Source organism: Mauremys reevesii, linkage group 11, assembly GCF_016161935.1.
Source record: "Mauremys reevesii isolate NIE-2019 linkage group 11, ASM1616193v1, whole genome shotgun sequence".
Classification (NCBI taxonomy): domain Eukaryota; kingdom Metazoa; phylum Chordata; order Testudines; family Geoemydidae; genus Mauremys; species Mauremys reevesii.
In genome coordinates, this window is record NC_052633.1 from 18,910,909 (window position 1) to 18,931,794 (window position 20,886).

The following is a 20,886-nucleotide window of genomic DNA, read 5'->3' on the forward strand; positions in this document are numbered from 1 at the left end:
AGGCCAGGTTAAGAGCCTTTAAAATCAGACTTTCCACAGGGATAGTAAGGCTTATAATGATTATAGCCCTAAGCTTATAAATTGCTCAGCTAAATGAGGTTACACTGTGCATATGTGCAAGATGTGCATTGGCTTAGGCCAGCACTCAACAGGTCATTCCTTCTCTTTTCTATTCTTGTTATAGTGTCCCATCTTCATCCTGATTTTGTTCCATGCTTATTTGCTTCCCAGTAAGACTGCCAATATAATTGCAAGCTACTCAGTATAAGTGGGGGTTGGAGGCACTGCAGGAGTTGTAAAAGTCATTAAGCCATAAAAGTTGTTATTCATAAGTATCTTTGTGTGACTAGAAGAAGCTTCGAGACAAGATTTTCAAAAGTGTCTAGTGACTTTTTTGGATGCCCAACTTGATTGACTTTCAGAGGGTTGTGTGCTCAGCAGTCCCTTTAAAGCAGGGATCTTTGCCATGTGGCCTGTCAGGGAAATCTGCTGGCGGGCCGAGCCAGTTTGTTTACAGGTTTGGCCGATCGCAGCTCCCACTGGCCATGGTTTGCTGTTCCAGGCCAATAGGGGCTGTAGGAAGCAGCCAGCACATCCCTCGGCCCATGCCACTTCCCGCAGCCCCCATTGGCCTGGAACGGCGAACCATGGCCAGTGGGAGCTGCGATCGGCCAAACCTGTGGACGCTATAAGTAAACAAACTGGCCTGGTTCGTCAGCAGATTTCCCTGACAGGCCACACAGTTTGACGAATTTTAAAATCACTGCGTCAGTTAAGAAATATATCTCTGTAATCAGACATACCTTTTGTAAATATTTCTTTCACCTGGCAAAACAAAGCCTTTGCTTTTTTTAAACTGGGAGCCACCCAAATGGTTGACATAAGATGCAACATAATCCTAGCAAATTTTTTCCAATCACCTTTGTAAATGTCTTTGTCTTGAGGCGAATTCTCCAAATATATTTAAATTATATCCCCCAAAAACTTTATTTTTAAAACTCTTTTAAGGTTGCAAAGTCAAACATTGAAAAGTTAGGAAATGGCTGAATTAAATTGTCTATGGAACCTTCATTTGGCCCCCTTATATATGTGCATTAGTAGACAGTCTTTCATTGCGTGATCACATACTATTTTTTCTACAGAACTGCTGTCTCATTCAGTGCACAATCCTCCTGATACAGTGTCTCTCACAAGTTATTTAAAACCCACCATACTAACCCTGCTCTGAGTAAAAAATTATATATATTGCTTCTTGGACATTTTTGTGGTGCTGTGCCCGTAGTATAAGAATGCTTCTCAGATATTAATGAATTTATTCACCAAATCTCCGATAAATTTAGATGGTAGTATTCCTGTTTTACAGATGAGAAGCTGAGACAGATTTCATTTTCAGTGCCCAAATTGAGATATAAAGGACCTGATTTTTTTTTCCAGAGTATTTTGCATTTTTGTAGCACTTTGTGTTTAAAGCAGAGTTCCAGCCATCTTCTTTTACAGTTGAGTCCTCAGCACTTTTGGAAATCTGACCCCAATTGTGTCTTATTTGGCATCTGGAAAATGAGGAACACATAGTTAATGATCATCTTTAAATAGTTTGGATTATGTGATTTGCCCAGCATCATTTAGGAACGCTGTGGGAGAAGTAGGGAGAGAATCCTATTCTCCTGGGTGACATCCTTAACCATAAGATCATCCTTTTCTCTTCTGAAGTTCTCTGCTTCATTCATTACACACCTTGCAACAAATGTGGGCAGGAGTCCTATGGAAAACCATCTCCTTGACTATACAACCCTGATTTCATTCCCTAATCATTATCCATCCTGTGTACTGAATGAGGCAGTGTCTTCCCCTCCATTCCTCATAATTACAATTCACACTGTTAAGGGAATTGACAATTGAATTACCTGATTTTCTTGCACTCGGTTTGTCAGACATAATGTTTCATAATTTTTGATACTTTTTAAAAAAGGAAATTCAATGCCAAATGAAACATTAAATGATCACCAAATGAAATTAATATATAGTGTGTGACTTTTAATATGCTCCGGATAAAACACAAGAACCATATGAACGTGTATTGAAATGACTGTATATTGAAGTAAAGCACTACATTATTGTTTAAATGTGACCCGCAAAGGATTTTTTAAAAGTTGGTCTTTTGTACTGCTTTGATGTATTAAAAAGGCCTGAGAAGATGTGTGTTGTTTTTTCTGTTAATGTAGAAAACTCAAAAATGTAAATACTGATATTCCCTAGTTTTTATTGGAGAATTAAAGAAAGTACAAGAGATGTTTATGATGACATCTTAACAACATATCTGAAGTGGTGGTAATGTTAAATCTTCATTGACTAATTAACATTTTGAATAAGAATCTATAAACCAAACAAAACAGGGTTTTAAATATTCAGATGGAAAAAATCTTATCCTCTTACTAGTTCAACATTTAATTCCTCCCTTGTGCCACCATTTCAATAGTTCCTCCAGTCATGGGTGCCCAAGCTAGATAATACAGTATTTGTCTTTTTATAATATAAAAATTAGCTGGAAAATTTTCATAATTTGATATTAAAATATAATCAGGCATTCTAAAGAAGTGAAAAACAGCATAGGCCCAATGTTCGTCTTCCTTTTGCAAGACATCTTTAAATGTAGACTTAATGAACTATAGTTTTCTAATCTAGGTTAATGCTAAAAGTGGTTTTAAAACAATGTACTATCGTTACACATTACATTTAGTCCTTTATTAATCTGTTTTTAAAAACTTGTCAATGGACATTATTTTGTGGACTTGATAAATGCAGAATTTTAACTATTACATTGTATATTTTAATTATTCCATAAACTCTTAAGTGGAAAAATAACTGACAATTTGTAAACAGCCTTTTGGTTTTCACACTTGGATAACTGAAACAGCCAAAGGATTTTTATCAAACTTTCCTTAAGTTTTTACCTGATCAGGTGAGAACAAGCCGGGAAAATTATAACCTGAAGCATAACTTTTGTAAAGTTGTGTCTAAAAGTAGTTGATTTTCGGGACACTGTTTTGGGGCATAATATAAAAAAGATAATTCTTGTTTATATGGTGGTTTGAATTTTGTGACTGACAAATATTTTGTACTACATTTGTGGCTAAGTAATAATATGCAAACACCAGGCCACATTTAGGGATTTCTGTGTCTGCTGCATCTAAAATTAAGTAACAGAACTAAAAAGTATTCGTTTATCTGAACTATGCTTCTAACACTGTTTCAGATAATATGTTGAAAGGGGTACAGTTTTCTAGTGTATGCTTTAAATTAAGTAGAAATCTGGTGAAAAGATTTGTTTGGAGGAGATTCCTAAGGCTGTTGTTTAACTACCCTTCTTTCAGTCTTGTCAAGAAAAATGAATGTTGAATTTTTTTATGTAAATTTCCAGATTTCTGCTCATAAATATTCAAGCAGAGTTGTTATCCCTTCAGCTTTTAAAGATAGAACTGCTGAATATATTGTTGTTCTTGAAGCCAGTAACAGCAAATTGTAAGAATTTTTTTACTGTTGAAAAGTTTTATGGGTTCTGAATGGCATTGGTGTCCAGTGTATTGGAATTTATTATGGTCCCTGTGATGTGGACACTCAATATTTAAGAAGAATAAAGTAAATATTAAAGTATACTGAAACTAATTTTGATCCGTTGCTAGAACTTTGTGAATTACTTTTGTTCAGGCCCTGGATAGCTTTCCATAGAGCAAATTTAATGTTGGCTCAGCTTTCATCTGCTGTCTGATTTATTAGCCACAATTTTATAGCCTGAAGTCATTCAGAAACCCAGTCCACTCTTGAGAATTCAAAGTGAGAATTAAGATTCACCTTTTGGATAAACTACAGCAGAGTCTAGTTTCTCAGTGATGTACTGATATTGTGAATAGGGATACATTTAAGTTTCCTTGAAGATTGATCAAGGTTTTTGGGTTCTAATTGCCTGAAAACATTCCATTTTATCTGTCTGTATATATTTATATTAAATGTGGAGGGGGGGGAGGGAACCCATGAGCAACCAAGCAAAAAAACTGTTACATGCACAACCTTAACACTGCATTGTGCATTAATCAGGAAACGAGAAAGTTAAAGCTGAACTGCTACCTTATTGTGCCCTGTGTGTGTGTAGTATATGTTGATGGAATAGTTAATGGTGTGATTGTGTACAAGAGAGAGTCCACTTGGCTCCACAACCTTAGATACACTGGCATATCTAAAATAGTATGAGCAAAATTGATGATGGTGAAGGAACCCAGTGGAGTTAGGCACTCAATTCCTGTAGGCTCCCTTGAAAATGTCAGCCAGAATATGTATGCCCAATGGGCTGGATTTAAATAAAAGAGGTTGCTTATTCAAATATATGACTTTTAAGTATTTTATGCAACATGAATGTTACTTTACCCTAGTATCTTTTATTTAATTCTGTTTGTTTTTTATTATGTCTTTTTAATAGAGGGAAGTCCGCAATAACAGGCATTTAACCAGAAAAGGCCAATCAGTTAAAAAAAAAAATAGAGAGAGATTTAACAGAGGCTAGCTGGCCAAAGGATGACTTGTCTGTCAGTACCTAGTTGATAGTACTATCTCTCTTGTTTGTAGGCACTGAGGTATCCCCATTTTTATAGTGCTTATTACAGTAGCATGTGGATTATTTTAAAAAAACCAGCATACCATTTGTGGCTAATCATGGGCCTTCTGCCTTTTGAATGTATTGCAGGGTTGTTTTTTGTTTTCTATTCTGTCACCAGTGGTAACTGTATGATAGGAGACTTCCCAAATAAGTATAGTGTAGATTAATGGTTCTCAGCCAGGGGTACATGTACCCTGGCAGTATGCAGAGGTCTTCCGGGGGGGGTACATCAACTCATCTAGATATTTGTCTAGTTTTATAACAGGCTGCATAAAAAAGCACCTGTGAAATCAGTACACAAACTAAAATGTCATACAATTACTTGTTTATACTGCTCTATATACTATACACTGAAATGTAAGTACAATATTCATATTCCAATGGATTTATTTTATAATTATATGGTAAAAATGAGAAAGTAAGGAATTTTTCAGTAATAGTGTGCTGTGACACTGTTGTATTTTTATGTCTGATTTTGTAAGCAAGTAGTTTTTAAGTGAAGGGAAACATGGGGTACACAAGACAAATCAGACTCCTGAAAGGGGTATTGCAGTCTGGAAAGGTTGAGAACCACTGGTGTAGACAAATCCTTAGAGTCTGATCCTGAAAATACTTTTTACTGTTCATGATGCCTACTTACAATATCCTGTTGGGTTCAACTGGAGTAGATCATGACCGTATTCACCTTATCTGATGGCATGAGTTTGTACCACTATGCCATTAGTCTTAATTGTATTTCATGGCAAGGAACTTTTAATTCATTTTGACTCAAACTTGCCTCGGGCCCCAAAGATCAGCTGTTATCTTACTGTGACTGTAACTTACTTAAGAAAATTCTGAATCATGAAATGGAGGTTGCTTTTGACACAAAATTTTAAGTTGCTAACCTTAATTCATTTGAAGTTTCATTTTCAATGGTCTTTTCTGTGTTCTCACACATTTTAAAACCTTTTGTGTCTCATATTGGCCTTGATAGGTTAAAAACGATGATGCTTTGCTTAAAAACAAACATGACAGCATTAAATACTTTTCCTGAACGGTGGATGAGTTTTTACTAATTTAAGAGTGTTTAATTGTGTAACTGAAAATGTAAATGATTACAAAGTGCTACTTCTGAGGAGCAAAGTACTTTTCCATAAAGCAATAAAGTAGAATAACAAACCCATATTTTTATATGCATTGAAAACTGTTTGAAGTTAGTCTGGAAGCAAATTTCATAGCCAGTTTATTTAGGGAAGAAGGTGGATCTTATTCCAACGCAATCCTACAACAAAGTAGTCTTTCTAGTGTAGTGAGGCCTACAGTATTGGTCAGTCTCGGTATGTCATTCCTGTTTTAAATCTTGTTTTCTGGCTTTCTATAGAATTTTGCTTTTATTTTTCTTTCATATAGAAAACCTATAATAGTGGAAGAGATATTCCCAATTCTCTCACCATTTCATCAACACAAGTTTTGATAGTTTAGAAGAGTCCTATCAATATGTGTTCTAGAAAACCTAGAAATGAGAATTGAATTTGAAAAAACTCAAAAATGTGATGTGAGCTATTGTATTTAATTTTGATGAACCCTACTAAGGTACCTTCCCCAAAAAGCTAAAACTTGACATTATAATAGATCTTAGGAAAAGAAAGAAATATTCCCTTGCCATTAAACTGGTTCTTAGGGAGGGTCTAGAAAAATGGAATATCAGGCTTCTAAAGACACTATTGTGATAAATTGTCAGCTGTGTTCTAATCTAGAAATGGAAAGGGACTAAAATAATCAACTGTTATGAAAAGTTAGATTTAAAGGTCCAAAATTTTCAAAAGTGTCCAGGGATTTTTGTTGCTTCAATGTTTGGGTACAAAGCCCGAGACGTCTTAGAGTCCTGATTTTTTTTTTAGAGGGCAGCTGCTCAGCAATTTTGGACAGTCAGGCCCCTTTAACGTGCGTCATGACACCCACAAATGGAGATACCCAGAATCACTAATAATTTCTGTCAAAAAAAAATTTCTGGTTCCCAGAAGCAAGTAAATTCTGACTTGTTGTGAACAATATGGCAAGTTGAGTCCAAGACCTTGATCCTGCATTGTACTCTATATGAGTAGACTGGGCCATGGCTACACCAGCACTTTATGTTGGCAAAACTTGTCACTCAGCGGTGTCCATTATCAGCAATGGGGTTTGTGGTAAGAATATTCACCTTCCAGGGCCAGTGAGGTGAGTGAGTTTAAATCTAAATGAGATGAGACATTTGATCATCTTAGTGTGCTTTTTGGGAACAGACACTGACTTATAGGAAATACAGTTGATGTTAGGATAGCTTGGGTGGGGCTGCAAAGGAGCTGGCAGACAGCACAGAATTTTAGTACCAGGCTTCCTGATGTAAAACAGTACTGTGCTTGTAAAAGCTTTTCTTGGGCTGCTAAATTTTATCTACTGAGTAAATAGAATTAGGGCAAAGTGTCTGATGTCACGTTAAAATAATTAGAGGAGCAGTTTGCAGCATGGGGGATACTATTTCCTTTAGATCAGGTCTTCATAAACATGCAGTAATAATTACTAGATACTCTCTTCTACTGGAAGAATAAACTATGAAAAATGCTACTGAATAAATTAATTGCAAAATACAGTTTTGTCAGCCTTCTTTTGCTGCCCACTATACTGTAAGGGATGAAGAGGCTAGCCACGTAAAACCCCTGCAAATGTTAAGTACTACCTATATTATTTCATAATTTCCATATATTTGATCACTCTACATCAGTAAGATTTCCCAAGGGGGGGTGTGTGGGTGTGTGTGTGTGTAATTGTATGTTACATTCCTATATAAAAAGCACCAAATACCTTAGCCTCCAAATTTAATCTTTTTTTTTTAAAAAGGTATTAACCAAACTTAATAGGAATAGAAATGTGTTAATGCTCAAATGTAATAGCATTGTTAAAGATACACTATCAATTTAAGTAACAGTTTTGTGTTATTTTTTAACCAACTTTTATTCCAAGTAAACACCTAAGATTACTAAGACAAACTGGGCAAAAAAGTTCTTGTTTAAATATTTTTGTGCACGACAGCATTTTGTGTAAAGTTAGTATCTTTACCCCTGTGTAGTCAGTGAGTCTCGTGTGTGTGTGTGTGTGTGCGCGCGCGTCTTTCATATGACATCAAGGGAAGAGGAACATAACCCCAACCCTCTCCTCCCCGCTCCCCAAAAAAAGCTGATTGTTTAAATCACAGAAATTGGAAGGGAGATTTAAGGGCACATTTGTAGTACCTGAAATTACTGTTAACTTGAATCCAAAGTAAAAAAGTTAACAGCATTCCTATGTTTAAAAACAGTACGTTCTTTGGGACAGAGGACTTGTGTGCATATGTGTGTGGGTGTGCAGCACTTATCAATACCTTAGGGAGCTCAAAAATAATTTATTTAAAAAAAAAAAAGGTTGTGGCATGAGAAACGGAAAATGAAACTGATCCATTTCACTAGCCAAGTAAAATGATATGGGGGAAAATAAAACATGAATGAAAAGTATTTTTTAAAAAAATCTTAGTTTTATAATTTGAAATGTTGTAAAAAAAATAAACTTTTTTTTAGATATGATTGATTTGAATAGTTTCTCTCTGAAACAAAATCTCACTTTTTACTGGCCACAGTAAATATCCTTCTCTAATACAGTAAATACAATATCTTCCCCATTAAAGAGATAGGATGAGTGGGAGGTAATGTCTTTCATTGGACCAACTTCTGTTGGTGAAAGAGACAAACTTTAGAGCTTCCACAGAGCTCTTCTTCAAAAGCTTGTCCCTTTCACCAACACAGCTACAGCAGCTCTGCAAATATGTTCCCCAGGTTACTTATGCCCTTTGATTAAACGTAGATGTAGTAGTCCTACATCTAATTAGTTGTATATCTTCAGTATTTGTAACAGTTCAAACCATGACTTTGTTTCTCTAAAAGTTAGTATTTTAGAATTTTGTAAAAAGATTCAAATTTATGCTATTTTGAACTAAAAAGTAACCAGTACCTTTTAGTTAATTTATGTTGCAAATTGCAACATATTTCAAGATTTGGCCAAATCAAGCCATACACATCCTTTTTTTATTTTATTATTACTATTTATTTATCTATTTCTTGTTTCACTTCTTTGGGAGAGAAGCCTTCTTTCCCATGTTTATGCCTCTCTCTTCTCCCCACCAAACTCCTGAGAGAGTCTGTTGGGCTTCTTCAGCCCTGGTCTGTTCCACTCCATTGGATGCTCTATTCTCAGTTCATCACCTGTGCTGCTAGTCTTTTCCTCCTGGAAATTTTAAACCTTTTTAAAATTTTTCATTTTGGAATGAATGCAGGATTCACTGGTGGAGGTCTTGGGTGTTTTGAGGAGTGGTGGAATTGTAGAGGGAATTGGTTGCAATGATGTTGACCTTGCAGCTTGGAGAACTTATTAGGGGGAAAGGAGAGCCACAGAAAATTAGTAAATAGGTTTGGATACTAAAGCTACTTACTTACTAAATTATTTGAGCCACTAAATCAGATGTTAGATAAACAGGTTTCCATTGCATTTCAGAGCTTTGGCCTTTTCTGAATAGACTTATTGTTCTTTTTCACAGTTGTCAGATCAAATGTATAGCTGCAGTGGTTTAATGTAAAACTATCTATGGTTGGATGCTTCTTGTAAAAGTTAAAATTATATGTTTGTCTCATGAGACCAACTGAACCATGCTAGTATATTGAGGTGAGTGAGATGCCCAGAGGTGGAATGTTTAGAAATTGCCAGTACCTATTTAATAATAATGAATCTTGATGGATGGATAGTTAACCTTTGGAATATGTAGAAGGTTAAACCTTCCTTCCTGTGTGATGGTCACCATAACCTCTTTGATTCTTGCATAAAAGAGGTTGGGAATGAAATCTTACAGCTGTCACTGTCTCTTTCAGGGAGAGGTTTTCTTCATGCAGTGAGCATACAGTGTATTATAACATTGCTGAAGAAATCTGGAGAGTATCCAATATTTAAACTCTGATGGGATATATTGCTGGCATTCTCTGTGGCTCATTTAAGCAACATTTCTGTTTACAGATGTGTAGCGTCAGCTATTTGTAATGCAGTGAGACTCCATTTCCGGTGGATTGAGTGATGTTGCTTAACTGTGGTCAGCTGAATTCCTTGGACTAGAGAGTTGAATTCTTTTAGTGCAAAGTCTGTTGCTGGCAATGAACACGTGTTCAAGGGTTAGCATGAAAGAATGTAATGTGGCATGTTAGACGTCACTATGGACTTCGTGTTAGCGCTTTAGCTTTTTGGGTGCTTTGTACTGCTCTTGTAAATGGCAGGGGCAATGTCACTTTAGAAGAACGGGTTCTTAAATATATTAATAAAAAAATCCTTGCTTTTGTCTCCTCTCATCATAAGGATGAAAATTATAGTGGTCCTGCACGCGTTCTTGGGTTGTGTAACTATACTTTCTATGTGTTAGGTGCTGGTATCATTCAAATGGTCTGACACAATAGTATTACGGTGACTCACTTTTAATTTCAAACTCAGTTACAGAAATCCTTTTCCATATTTTTTTGTTTGTGGTGTAATGAGTAGAGACAGAGAACACTTATGATTTATGTTCGGTAATTGTCACCACCTGTGTGTATTACAGGGGAGCTGGTAGGGAATCCTATATTTAGGTTGCCTACCAGTTTCCCTTCTATAAGATTCTTATGGGGTTTTTTTGTTTTTTGTTTTTAAAGAACATATAACACCTCTACTGTTAGTAGCAGACCTTTAATCATAGGTGCCAACTCCATGGGTGCTCCGGGGCTGAAGCACCCACGGAAAACCCACTAACAGACCTGCGGATCAATACCTCCCCCCTCCTCCAGCGCCTTCCACCCTCCCGAGGCCCTGCTGATCAGCTCTGCACCCCCCCGCCCAGTGCCTCTCACCTGCTGCGGATCAACTGTTCAATGGTGTACAGGAGGCACTGGGGAGAGAGGCGGGAAGGGGCAGAGCGAGAGTGGAAGAGGTGGGGAGTGGGTGGGGGCTTGGGGAAAGGGGTGGACTGGGGGTGGGCCTGGGGTGGAGCAGGGGCTGGAAGGAGTGGGGGTGGGGACTTGGAGGAAGGGGTGGATTGGGGGCAGGGTCTGGTGTGGAGCGACGGTCAAGCATCCCCCGGGACCTGTGTAATTTGGCGCCTGCGCCTTTTGATACTTGGCATGGAGAGAGCCTTATGACTAAAGAAGTGTCTTTTCTTTTGTCCTATGAAACTAAATTCAGATACAGCAGAATTATAAACTGTTAAAAATCACCATTTGCCTGCATGCCAAAATAAGTAAATATAAAATTTTGAAGAGCTGGGCCACTGCCAGAAGGTTCGGAAACTATACATTCTCTCACCTGCTCAGGTAGAAGGGAGACTATCATTGCCTACTGAAATTTTGTGCTTGTAAACTGCTGCCATGGCTAAGCGGCTGATGAAGACCAAAATTATTCAAATCTGGGTACCTAAAGTTAGGTTTCTAAATCCGTATTTAGAGTCTTTAATAAGAAGTGGGCTGATTTTCAAATATAATGAGCTCCCAGTGATTTAGTAGCAGCCGGAGTTGCTCTTTGCCTCTAAATAGAAGCGGCCTATTTGTTTTTCAGTTGCCTAAATATGGGATTAGGAGCCTAACTTCAAGTACCCACACTTAAAAATTATTGCTTTGGCCTGCTTCCTTTTAATTTTAAAACAAGTGTTTATGAATTACCAGTTAATTGTGTGGTGCCCCAGGCCTCTGTGGTGGGGACAGGAGTGGGGTGGGGTCCCAGGCTTCTGTGGGGGAGCAGGCCTCTAAGGGGGCAGGGCTGGCTTGGAGGGCAGGGGGAAACCACCCCCCAGCGCTCACCGGCGGTGCGGCTGGGGCTGGGTCTCTGCACTTCCCCCGCGCCGGTGAGTGCAGGCCTGTCCCTGCAGGAGAGCTCAGGGGACGGGGGAAGAGCCAGAGCAGCAGGGAGCAGCGCTGTGCCCTCAGTGGCAGGAGGAGGAATGACATCACTTCCTGGCCGGCCGGAGCTGATCAAAGCCACAGCTCCCCCTCACACAGCGGCGGGAAGAGGGTTACATGTTTAGCCGGCGCTGGTATTACTCTCAACTGCACACTCTCCTTTGGAGCCGACATTGAAAAAACTAAACCGAAGGTTAGCATATGACACAACATTCTTATCAAGCTTGTTACATCAAAGTAGGGTGCAGACTCCTCCACTCTGCGATCATCACCACTGGCATTTTGCTACTCCATTCCTGAATATACCTGTGCAGTGTGGGCAGAATCCCTTTCATGGAAGAAGCTAGAACATGTATTTACCACTGCCTGCCTCTGTATTACAGGATGTCTTAAGCCTACTCACGTCAACAGGCTCTGTATCCTCACAGATATTTCCCTCCTGATATATGCAGGGAAGTTGCTAGTACAGTAGCACACACAAAGCATTGCACAGATCCAGGACATCCTCTATATGATATGACATCAACCTGAATCAACTGAAGTTACACCATTAAATCGCTGACACTGTCACCCAAATAGACAAGGGTTCAGTTATTGAAAACAAGAGTAGAGAATGGCCTGTGCACACCGACTCCTACCAGTCGATCATCTACCTGATGCAGATCAATCCTGGACTTTGTGGCACTGCCATAATGGATTCCACGCTCAAGTTGGCCAGTCTGGAGATGCAGTGCTCAAGTGGGTCTTCATCAGTGGCCCCAATACCAGTGACTGTGGCAGAGAGCCTCAAAATGAGGTATCTCCTGCCATGCCACCTGCTTGAACATGAATGATCTTCATGTGACTTGGCGGAGTGCAATGATCGAGCAATCACGTGCATGGATATGGCAGGAAGCAGTGTAGGGACATGGCAAAAAGATGTGATTTTTTTACATACAAAAATAACTGTAAATAACAGAAGAGGACCTACTTGGGAAAGGTCCCCTCCTCTTCACCCAAGGGATTGTTTTCAAACCTCCATTCATGACCTAGAGTAGCAGAGAGACTAACTACTGTGAAGGAGCTCTCAGGAAGTTCATATCTTCACTTTTATCAGGAGGCAGGACCAGAACCTGGAATTCCTTCATGCTACTTCATCCTTTGCTCATTTTCAGCAGAGAAGAATAGAGCTGATGATTTCATATCCTGCTTCTGTCTTTGCCTTTGTCCATTCTGCCTCTTAAACACTTTGTGCTACCATGCTTTCTCAATTGGCATCTTTCCTAAATACTCATTGACTTTGCAGTGCCCAAAAGAAGCAAGTTAACAATAACAATAACCCCCCCCCCAAGTTATTCCTGCCTGCTGGGTTTCTTAGTGAGTTCTATATTCTCTTTATCTGTTTTTTATGTTGTAAACTGTTTGAGGTGGGGACTTTCATTACTACTGTATGCCAGGTGCTCAGCTGCTGTAAACTCGGGTAGCTGCTAATCTGGCCATGTCTGTTATAAATCCAAGCACCTCAGTGGTTAACAAATAAATAGTAATGGTTCCCTTGAAATGCAGGGTTGATTACAGTTGTAACGTTTTGAACCAGACTATGGTAGCAAGAAATGTCAGTCTTAGAAGGAAAAAGCAACTAAAATGCACTGGAGTGAGATGGAACATTTACTCCAGTTCATTTTACATGGGGTTCCAATCTAAGCATGTTTACTGAGCGGATTCTATTGTATATTAATATGTCTCTGTTTCAGCCTTGTGAGAGTAAAAACAGAAACTATATTTACTTAATGCAGAAAATTTATCCGACTTAATACTATCTTACAAAAAAAGTGTACCTGTTGCATAGGTTTCAGTAGCGTCTCAGAAATATCTGAGATTCAAATGTCTACTTAGTAGTAGTTTTTCCATGATTTTGGTCAGTGATGGCATTTCCCAGTGTAGTGATGTCATTTGTAGATAGACGTTTAATAAGATTCTTGAACTACAATCTTGCAGAATGTTCCCAAATAGTTTATTGCAATCCTCCAAAGAGACCTTGTTGCTGTTTTTTTAAATGCTGAGTGTAAATTGACTGGTATATTTCTTCTGTGTTTCAGATGGAGCAATTATCAGATGAAGAACTTGATCATGGTGCAGAAGAAGATAGTGATAAGGAAGACCAAGATCTGGACAAGATGTTTGGACAATGGCTTGGGGAGCTGGACAAACTCACACAGGTCAGGGATGCTTTTGAATACAAGGGTTAAATATTTCAATAAGTAATTGGCACCAATGTTGCACATTAATTTTTAATGTCTCAATATGTTCTTAGAGTATGTGTCAACGTGAATCCCACTATAGGGAGCACATGCACCTCATGTGCATGAGATTGGAGTCTTTTGAAAAGCGGTGTTTGTTGGGGCTGCACATGTGCTCTGAGTCTCTTTATGCTCTTGGGCTGATTGAAAACTGCAGACAGAGACTGCTCCCTCGGGTCCAAGAATTCCTGATACAGAGCAAGACAACATTGACCAGAAAGACTTACTCATCTAAATAGAAGAGGTTTTTGGTGTGGGCAGCCAAATATGGTCTGGACTCAGTCCAGGCATTGATACTGAAGATCCTCTAATACTTAAAACAAGCTGGCATTTTGTTCACCTCTATCCAGGTCCACCTCACAGCAATTTCATCTTGCCATCTGCCTGTATCATTGTGCTCAGTCTTTTATATGCTGTTCTTCATATTTTATAAATGATCTGAAAAAGGGAGTAAACAGTGAGGTGGCAATGTTTGCAGATGTTACTAAATTACACATGATAGTTAAGTCCAAAACTGACTGTGAAGAGTTAGAGGGATCTCACAAAACTGGGTGACTGGACAACAAAATGGAAGATGAAATTCAGCTTTGATAGTACAAAATAATGCACATTGGGAAAAAAATAATCCCAGCTGTACATACAAGTAACAAAATGGATAACAGAGTATTATTGTGTTACCAGCTGGCTGGTGCGCCTCTCCCACTGAACATTAAGGCCTATACCAACCAGATCTCGAGCAGCATCCTCCACTTACTTTAAGAATGTGCCAATATCAGAAATCTACAAAGGAGCATTGCAGAGTAACCTATTGACCTTTTAAACATCACTCTTTGACTTAGTGGTCAAGTCTGAGGCCAAGTTTGGGAAAGCATTTCTTCAATCACAATTTGACTGATTTAGCTGAAACCCTTCTATCTCATGATCCCCGAGGGAGACTGCTTACCAGTAGCCTACAGTGGGATCCACACTGACACATACTCAAAAAACTTTTACTTACCCTGTGGTAACTGGGTTTGTTCTTGTTAATTGGACCCTGTGACCTGCCTCCTGTCCCTGCATTTTGGAGTTTTCAACTATCATAGACTTCAGAGTGGGGGGTGGGGGGGAACCAAGAGAAGGTCTGAGCTGCTCTGCCTTTAATGCCCTCACATTGGACATGAGGCAGCTCAGGGTGCATGCAAGGCCTTGGGGGATATTGCTATTTTAAAGACACCGATCTCATGTGTATGAGGCACATGCGTACCTACAATGGGATTCACACTGACTACAACATCTGAAAGAACCACACTTACTGTAGGGTCAGTAACTGTTCTTTCTGTGGAAATGGCACCCATCCTTTAATATCTTTTAAGTTAGTGGGGATAATATTTTTATGGATAGATATAAGCTATTAAATAGAATAAATAATTTCAGGTTGTATATTATATCATTTTGTTTAAGGAACAGTTTTTCTTAATTCTGAGCCTATGGATAAAGAGCCATGAAAAATCTTCATTCCTAGATGAACAGAAAACTATTTTAGTGGCAAATTTATTTCACAATCTTGTGTTTACAAATCTAAGTTATGTTAACTAGATAGGAGCCTTTTGCAAAGCCATTGGCTCCATTAATAATTGTATGCCTCAACATAGACATTTGCAAGAGGAGTTCAAAACAGATTTTTAGTCTTCAACCCCCGCAACTCTCTTCAGCTTCATAATGCACCATTAGCTTCATAATGTACACGCAACCTCTTGGAATTTATTGGCATATTATTAATGGACAAAAATTACATTTACTGACAGTTAAGTTTGCATCAGGACCTACCCCACCTAGGCAAAATCTCAAAATTCTGGAAATAAATAGTTAAGGAAAAAGTGTCCTGTGTTTTTTTTGCCACCTTCATATTGCTCACAGTGCTGTTGCCAATACGTTCCATCGCTTCATAAGGTTTTCACTTCCATCTCCCACAGGTACTGAAAAGTAATATGTATCCCAACTTCATCAGACTTGTGCTCTCATGCAAAACCTTAAGTGACCTTATACACCCTTCTATCTATATCAACAGATTGGCATATCTGACTGTCACACAGTCCATTTACTTGAAAATTTATTGTCCCTTAACATGGCTGAGGTCACAGTTAAGATTTGGCATGAGCATAATTAGAGCTTGCAAGAAATCCAGAGCATCTCCCTGCACACATTCCTAGTGCATTCATTTTTCTATCCCAGCTGGACTATTGGAGCAATGGAAAAACAGGTCTGTCTTCTCTGAATTTTTCTGTCCCAGGTTCACTGGATGTTTATTGGACCGCAAAGTAAGATTTTTTCCAGATGGAAATTTTTTTTAAAGTATATGTTTAAACTTTATGGTGCCCAGGACATCTTTTGAATTCACTGTGCCTTCCATAACCGCGCCCCCCCCCCGCCCCCCAAAAAACACACACACCATAAAAGTGTTACAAAATGTAGTCTTAAACCCAGGGGTGGCTCTACACATTTTGCCGCCCCAAGCACGGCAGGCGGGCTGCCTTTGGCAGCTTGCCTGCGGGAGATCCGCCGAAGCCGCAGGACCAGTGGACCCTCCGCAGGCAACCCTTCGCGGCTTGCCGCCCCAAGCACGCGCTTGGCGTGCTGGGGCATGGAGCCGCCCCTGCTTAAACCCTGTAGCACTTGCAGTCAGTACCTTATACCATTTAGCACTCATGCATTTTGCATTAGTGGTTAGCATCAGGACATCCTGCTTTCTAGTGCCAGGGTGTTAAGGAGTATCTTATTTTGTGTTTTGGTTCCATTCAAGATTTTCTCTTGGTTTGCTATAGCCAACCAGCATTTTTAGCAGTCTTATAAAACTCACCAATTCACCTTCCGAAGGCTTAGGTGAGAACTTGTTCTGCTGCTGTCACTAGAACCTACGTATATAAATGTTCATGGGACACAAAGTAATTTGATAACTCTTGATTGCTGTATTATACATAATGTATGTACTCCTGTCCAAAACTTTTAATAAGCAGTTGAGACTTTATCAAGAGGTCTAAACTATAGGCCAGAGACTATGGGTTCAGTCTGAGGAATTAAGTCTCCCCATCTCTTCTCAGTTTCCATATTGGTCCTCATCACCCACAAATAACTCCAGTTCCTAACTTTACTGATAGCCATAACTGTATCCAGTAGCAGCAGTGTGTAAACTCACATGATTCTTGACAGTTTTACTGTTGCCTATTAGGTTCTAAATAGGCACATTTTCATTCAGTTGCTGCTTGGGAAATCTCTGGATAAAAGTAGAGGCACTAGAGCCATCTGTTTGCAGCCTGAGGAAGACAGTGGTACATCACTGATATACATTCTGATTACATTTGGATGGTTGTTTTCCCAGTTATAAGGAATAGCAATGACTTTTTTTTCCTCCCTAAGAGAAAACTTAAATCTGCAGAAATTGGTGATTTAAGGTGCCCACATTCACCTTTATCACTTGGATTTTTCAAGCCCAATTGAGGGCAAAGACTGAAACAAAATGTGGGGAGGATGTCTGACAGAATTACTGGTGTTGGGTGAGGAGGGAAAAAGATGTATATCACGCAGTTCAAAAATGAGTTGAAAGAAGATAAGAAAGAAACAGAAGTAAAATTCTTATTTCTGTGTGTGAGGTTCAACTGCCAAACTAATTAACAATGCTACATGGCTACCTTGAAAGCTGAAATGCATTCAGGAATTAAATCTCCCTTCTCTAGAGTTTGGGAATCTCTTTCCTTTAGCTTCTACCCCACCTCCGGATCCCGAAACAAAAATTAAAATAAAACCTCTGGTAGTAAATAAAACGTACTTCCTCCTATGAAACTTTGCTTTTAGGAGACTTGGGCCTGCCTACATGGGAGATTTTTTTTTTAAAAAAGTTTTATACCAGTATACAGATGTGACGTTCCCCTGGTGTTCTCTGGATCGGTGATCTGCCAGGCCACTCCAGCCCATGACTCTGGGAGCCAGCCTTACCCTGCTCTGCTGTGAGAACCCCCAGTCCTAGGCTGTTCATGCGCAGCCTCTAGCATGTAAACTGCTCCTTGGATTGTGCAACCGAATGACACTAGCCAGTATCTCCAGTCCCAGACACAACCCTAGGAACCTTCGTCTTGCAGTGTCCAGTTACGCCCACTGGGCACTGCAAGCTTATATTAGTTCGTCAGTTTAACAAAGCGCTTGGCTACACTGGAGAGTTGCAGCGCTGTAAAGCCACCACCACCACTCACTCACCGTCCACACTTGCAAGGCACATACAGCGCTGTATCTCCCTGGCTACAGCGCCGGCTGTACTCCACCTCTGCCTGGGGAATAACGACTGCAGCGCTGGTGCTGCAGCGCTGGAGTACCAGTGTAAACAGTGATTAATCTTACTACGCTGTAACTGACCTCCGGAATTTTCCCATAATGCTTTTAACTAAAGAACTCTCTTTGTTTTGTTATGATGCCTCTCTTTGTTTTGTTGTGAACTCGGGGCTCCCGGAGCTGCTTATCTGAAAAACAAACACAGTTACTGTTTGCTGTGAATGAGGCAGGCAGGGGGATGAATGTCCACAGCTAGTGTTTGCTTGAGGAGAGAAACAGCACGGCGGGAGGGGCGGGGGGGGCAAGGAGGGGAAAGGGAGTCCGTCGGAGCAGCTGCTTATCTGGTCTGAAGAGTGAATGAGGGGTCGGGGAAGTGGTCGGAATTTGCAAGGCAGGGAGCTGACAGTGTCGGCTCCAAAAATCCACTCTCTCTCTCTCTCTCTCCCCCACGCTCCCTGTCACACTCCACCCCACCCCCCTCTTTTGAAAAGCACGTTGCAGCCACTTGAATGCTGGGATAGCTGCCCATAATGCACCACTCCCAACACCGCTGCAAATGCAGCAAATGTGGCCACACTGCAGCGCTGGTAGCTGTCAGTGTGGCCACACTCCAGGGCTTTCCCTACACAGCTGTACGAAGACAGCTTTAACTCCCAGCGCTGCACAGCTGCAAGTGTAGCCAAGCCCAAAGAAATTGATATGCACCAGGCTTGCTGTCCCCAGGGGAGTCTCTGACACACTTTAAACCAAACGTACTGCTTCGGGTAGAATAAACAAACAGATGTACTAACTACAAAGATAGATTTTAAGTGATTATAAGTCAAAGCATAATAAGTCAGATTTGGTCAAGTGAAACAAAAGCAAAACGCATTCTAAGCTGATCTTAACACTTTCAGTGCCCTTACAAACTTAGATGCTTCTCACCGCAGGCTGGCTGGTTGCCCTTAAGCCAGGCTCTCCCCTTTGATCAGCGCTTCAGTCGCTTGGTGTGGTTTCTGTAGATGTCGGTGGAAGAGAGAGGAAGAGCATGGCAAAGTCTCTCTCCCTTTTAACATGCTTTCTTCCCTCCTGGTTTTGCCCCCCCTTCCCTCTTCAGAGTCAGGTGAGCATTACCTCACTGCAGTCCCAAATTGACCAAAGGAAGGGAGGTGACTCACTTGAGAGTCCAACAGATCCTTTGTTGTTGCCTAGGCCAGTGTCCTTTGTTCCTGTGAGGCTGGGCTGGGTTTGTCCCATACATGCCCTGATGAGGTGTGAACTGCCTCTCTGCTCTTGGGGAGTTTTTGCCTGGGCTTGCTTTAAGCCATGGGGGCACATTTTCATCCTCGTAACTGTAATTTCATTTATACAATCTATAACATTACTGGTAAAACGATTACTATAACATCACTGTAACAACAATGCTCACTGCATCATGAGCCTTCCAAAGACACCCAACATGATAAACTTTCATTGGATACCACACAAGAAGCTTTTAAAAACAAGTTGGACAAATACCTGTCAGAGATGGTCTAGGTTTACTTGGTCCTGCTGGACTTGACTTCTCAAGGTCCCTTCCAGCCCTACTTTTTCTTTGATTCTATAATTACAAAAACAGCAGAACATGAATTTACAAACAAATTAAATATATTAAGCATTTTTATTATAAATGGTTAAGTATTCATAGAGTACTGTCTAATATATCTAGCCACATAACAGTTGCTAAAGTATTCTGTTACATATCAACATGTGTTTTAAGGCCATAATGGATAACATATGCAAAGCGTGCTCTTTTCTCATAAGATGGAATGAAGCTCACTTTCATAACTAATATATTTTAAAAATAGTCCATATTAGTAAAGATAATTTAGGCAAATTTACTTTAAAAAGTCCTTTCTCTTGCTTCTGATATGGTTTTTTTTTTTTTCTGAATTACATTGATAGTCAAACTGATCCAGGTAACTGTAGAAAATCTAAGTCAAGTAATTCTTTCAAAATGGTGAGGTAGAACAATACTACTGAAAAACAAATTTAAGAATATATTTTCCTTCTTTTCAGTTCTGTAGCAGCAGAATGAATTTATTTTAATATCTCTCATAATTGGACAGTTGACTTTAATCTCAGTAACATGGTAACTAAATACTTTTCTAGTGCAAATCATACAAAAGAGAACTCATTTTCTTAGATTACATTTCTCCCACTGAAATTAAGCTTTCAACCATATTTGTAATATTGTTTGACCACCAGCTTCTGTTATATTAAATGCAAACTTTATTTTAGCTTATTTTCTCTCTTCTCAATTTATTTATTTATTTTTTTTAGAGTTTGGATACAGACAAGCCCATGGAGCCAGTAAAGAAATCCCCTCTTCGCCAAGAAACCAATATTGCCAATTTCTCCTATCGCTTCTCCATGTACAATTTGAATGGTAAACAGAATTATCTGAGACCCTCAATTTTTTTTCTAACATTGAATGAATATTTGTTTTATCAGAAAGCAGACATCTTACAAAATGCTAAAATCCTACAGCATTAAATCATAGCATCCAGATATACTAGGGCATCATTTCCTAGTTTGCTTACATTGTATTATCCTGTTTGTGACACAGAATTCTTAGTGTCCCAAACTGGGTGTCTATCAGCAGCTAATGTCTGAGAATCAGAATCTACTTATTTGTAAAGAACAATTATTCTGATAACCTTTTTAATGAAAGAGTGAATTGATAAGT

The 20,886-nt window shown here is 39.4% G+C and overlaps 1 protein-coding gene across 1 annotated transcript in view; it reads left to right on the top strand.

Moving 5' to 3' along the window:
* The window catches only part of RAPH1 (Ras association (RalGDS/AF-6) and pleckstrin homology domains 1), a 145,821-nt gene that overhangs the window by 58,589 nt on the left and 66,346 nt on the right, over window positions 1-20,886 (top strand). The window contains 2 exon segments of the mRNA XM_039494697.1: window positions 13,680-13,799; window positions 20,481-20,586. Coding sequence (XP_039350631.1) covers window positions 13,680-13,799; window positions 20,481-20,586 — 226 coding nt within the window.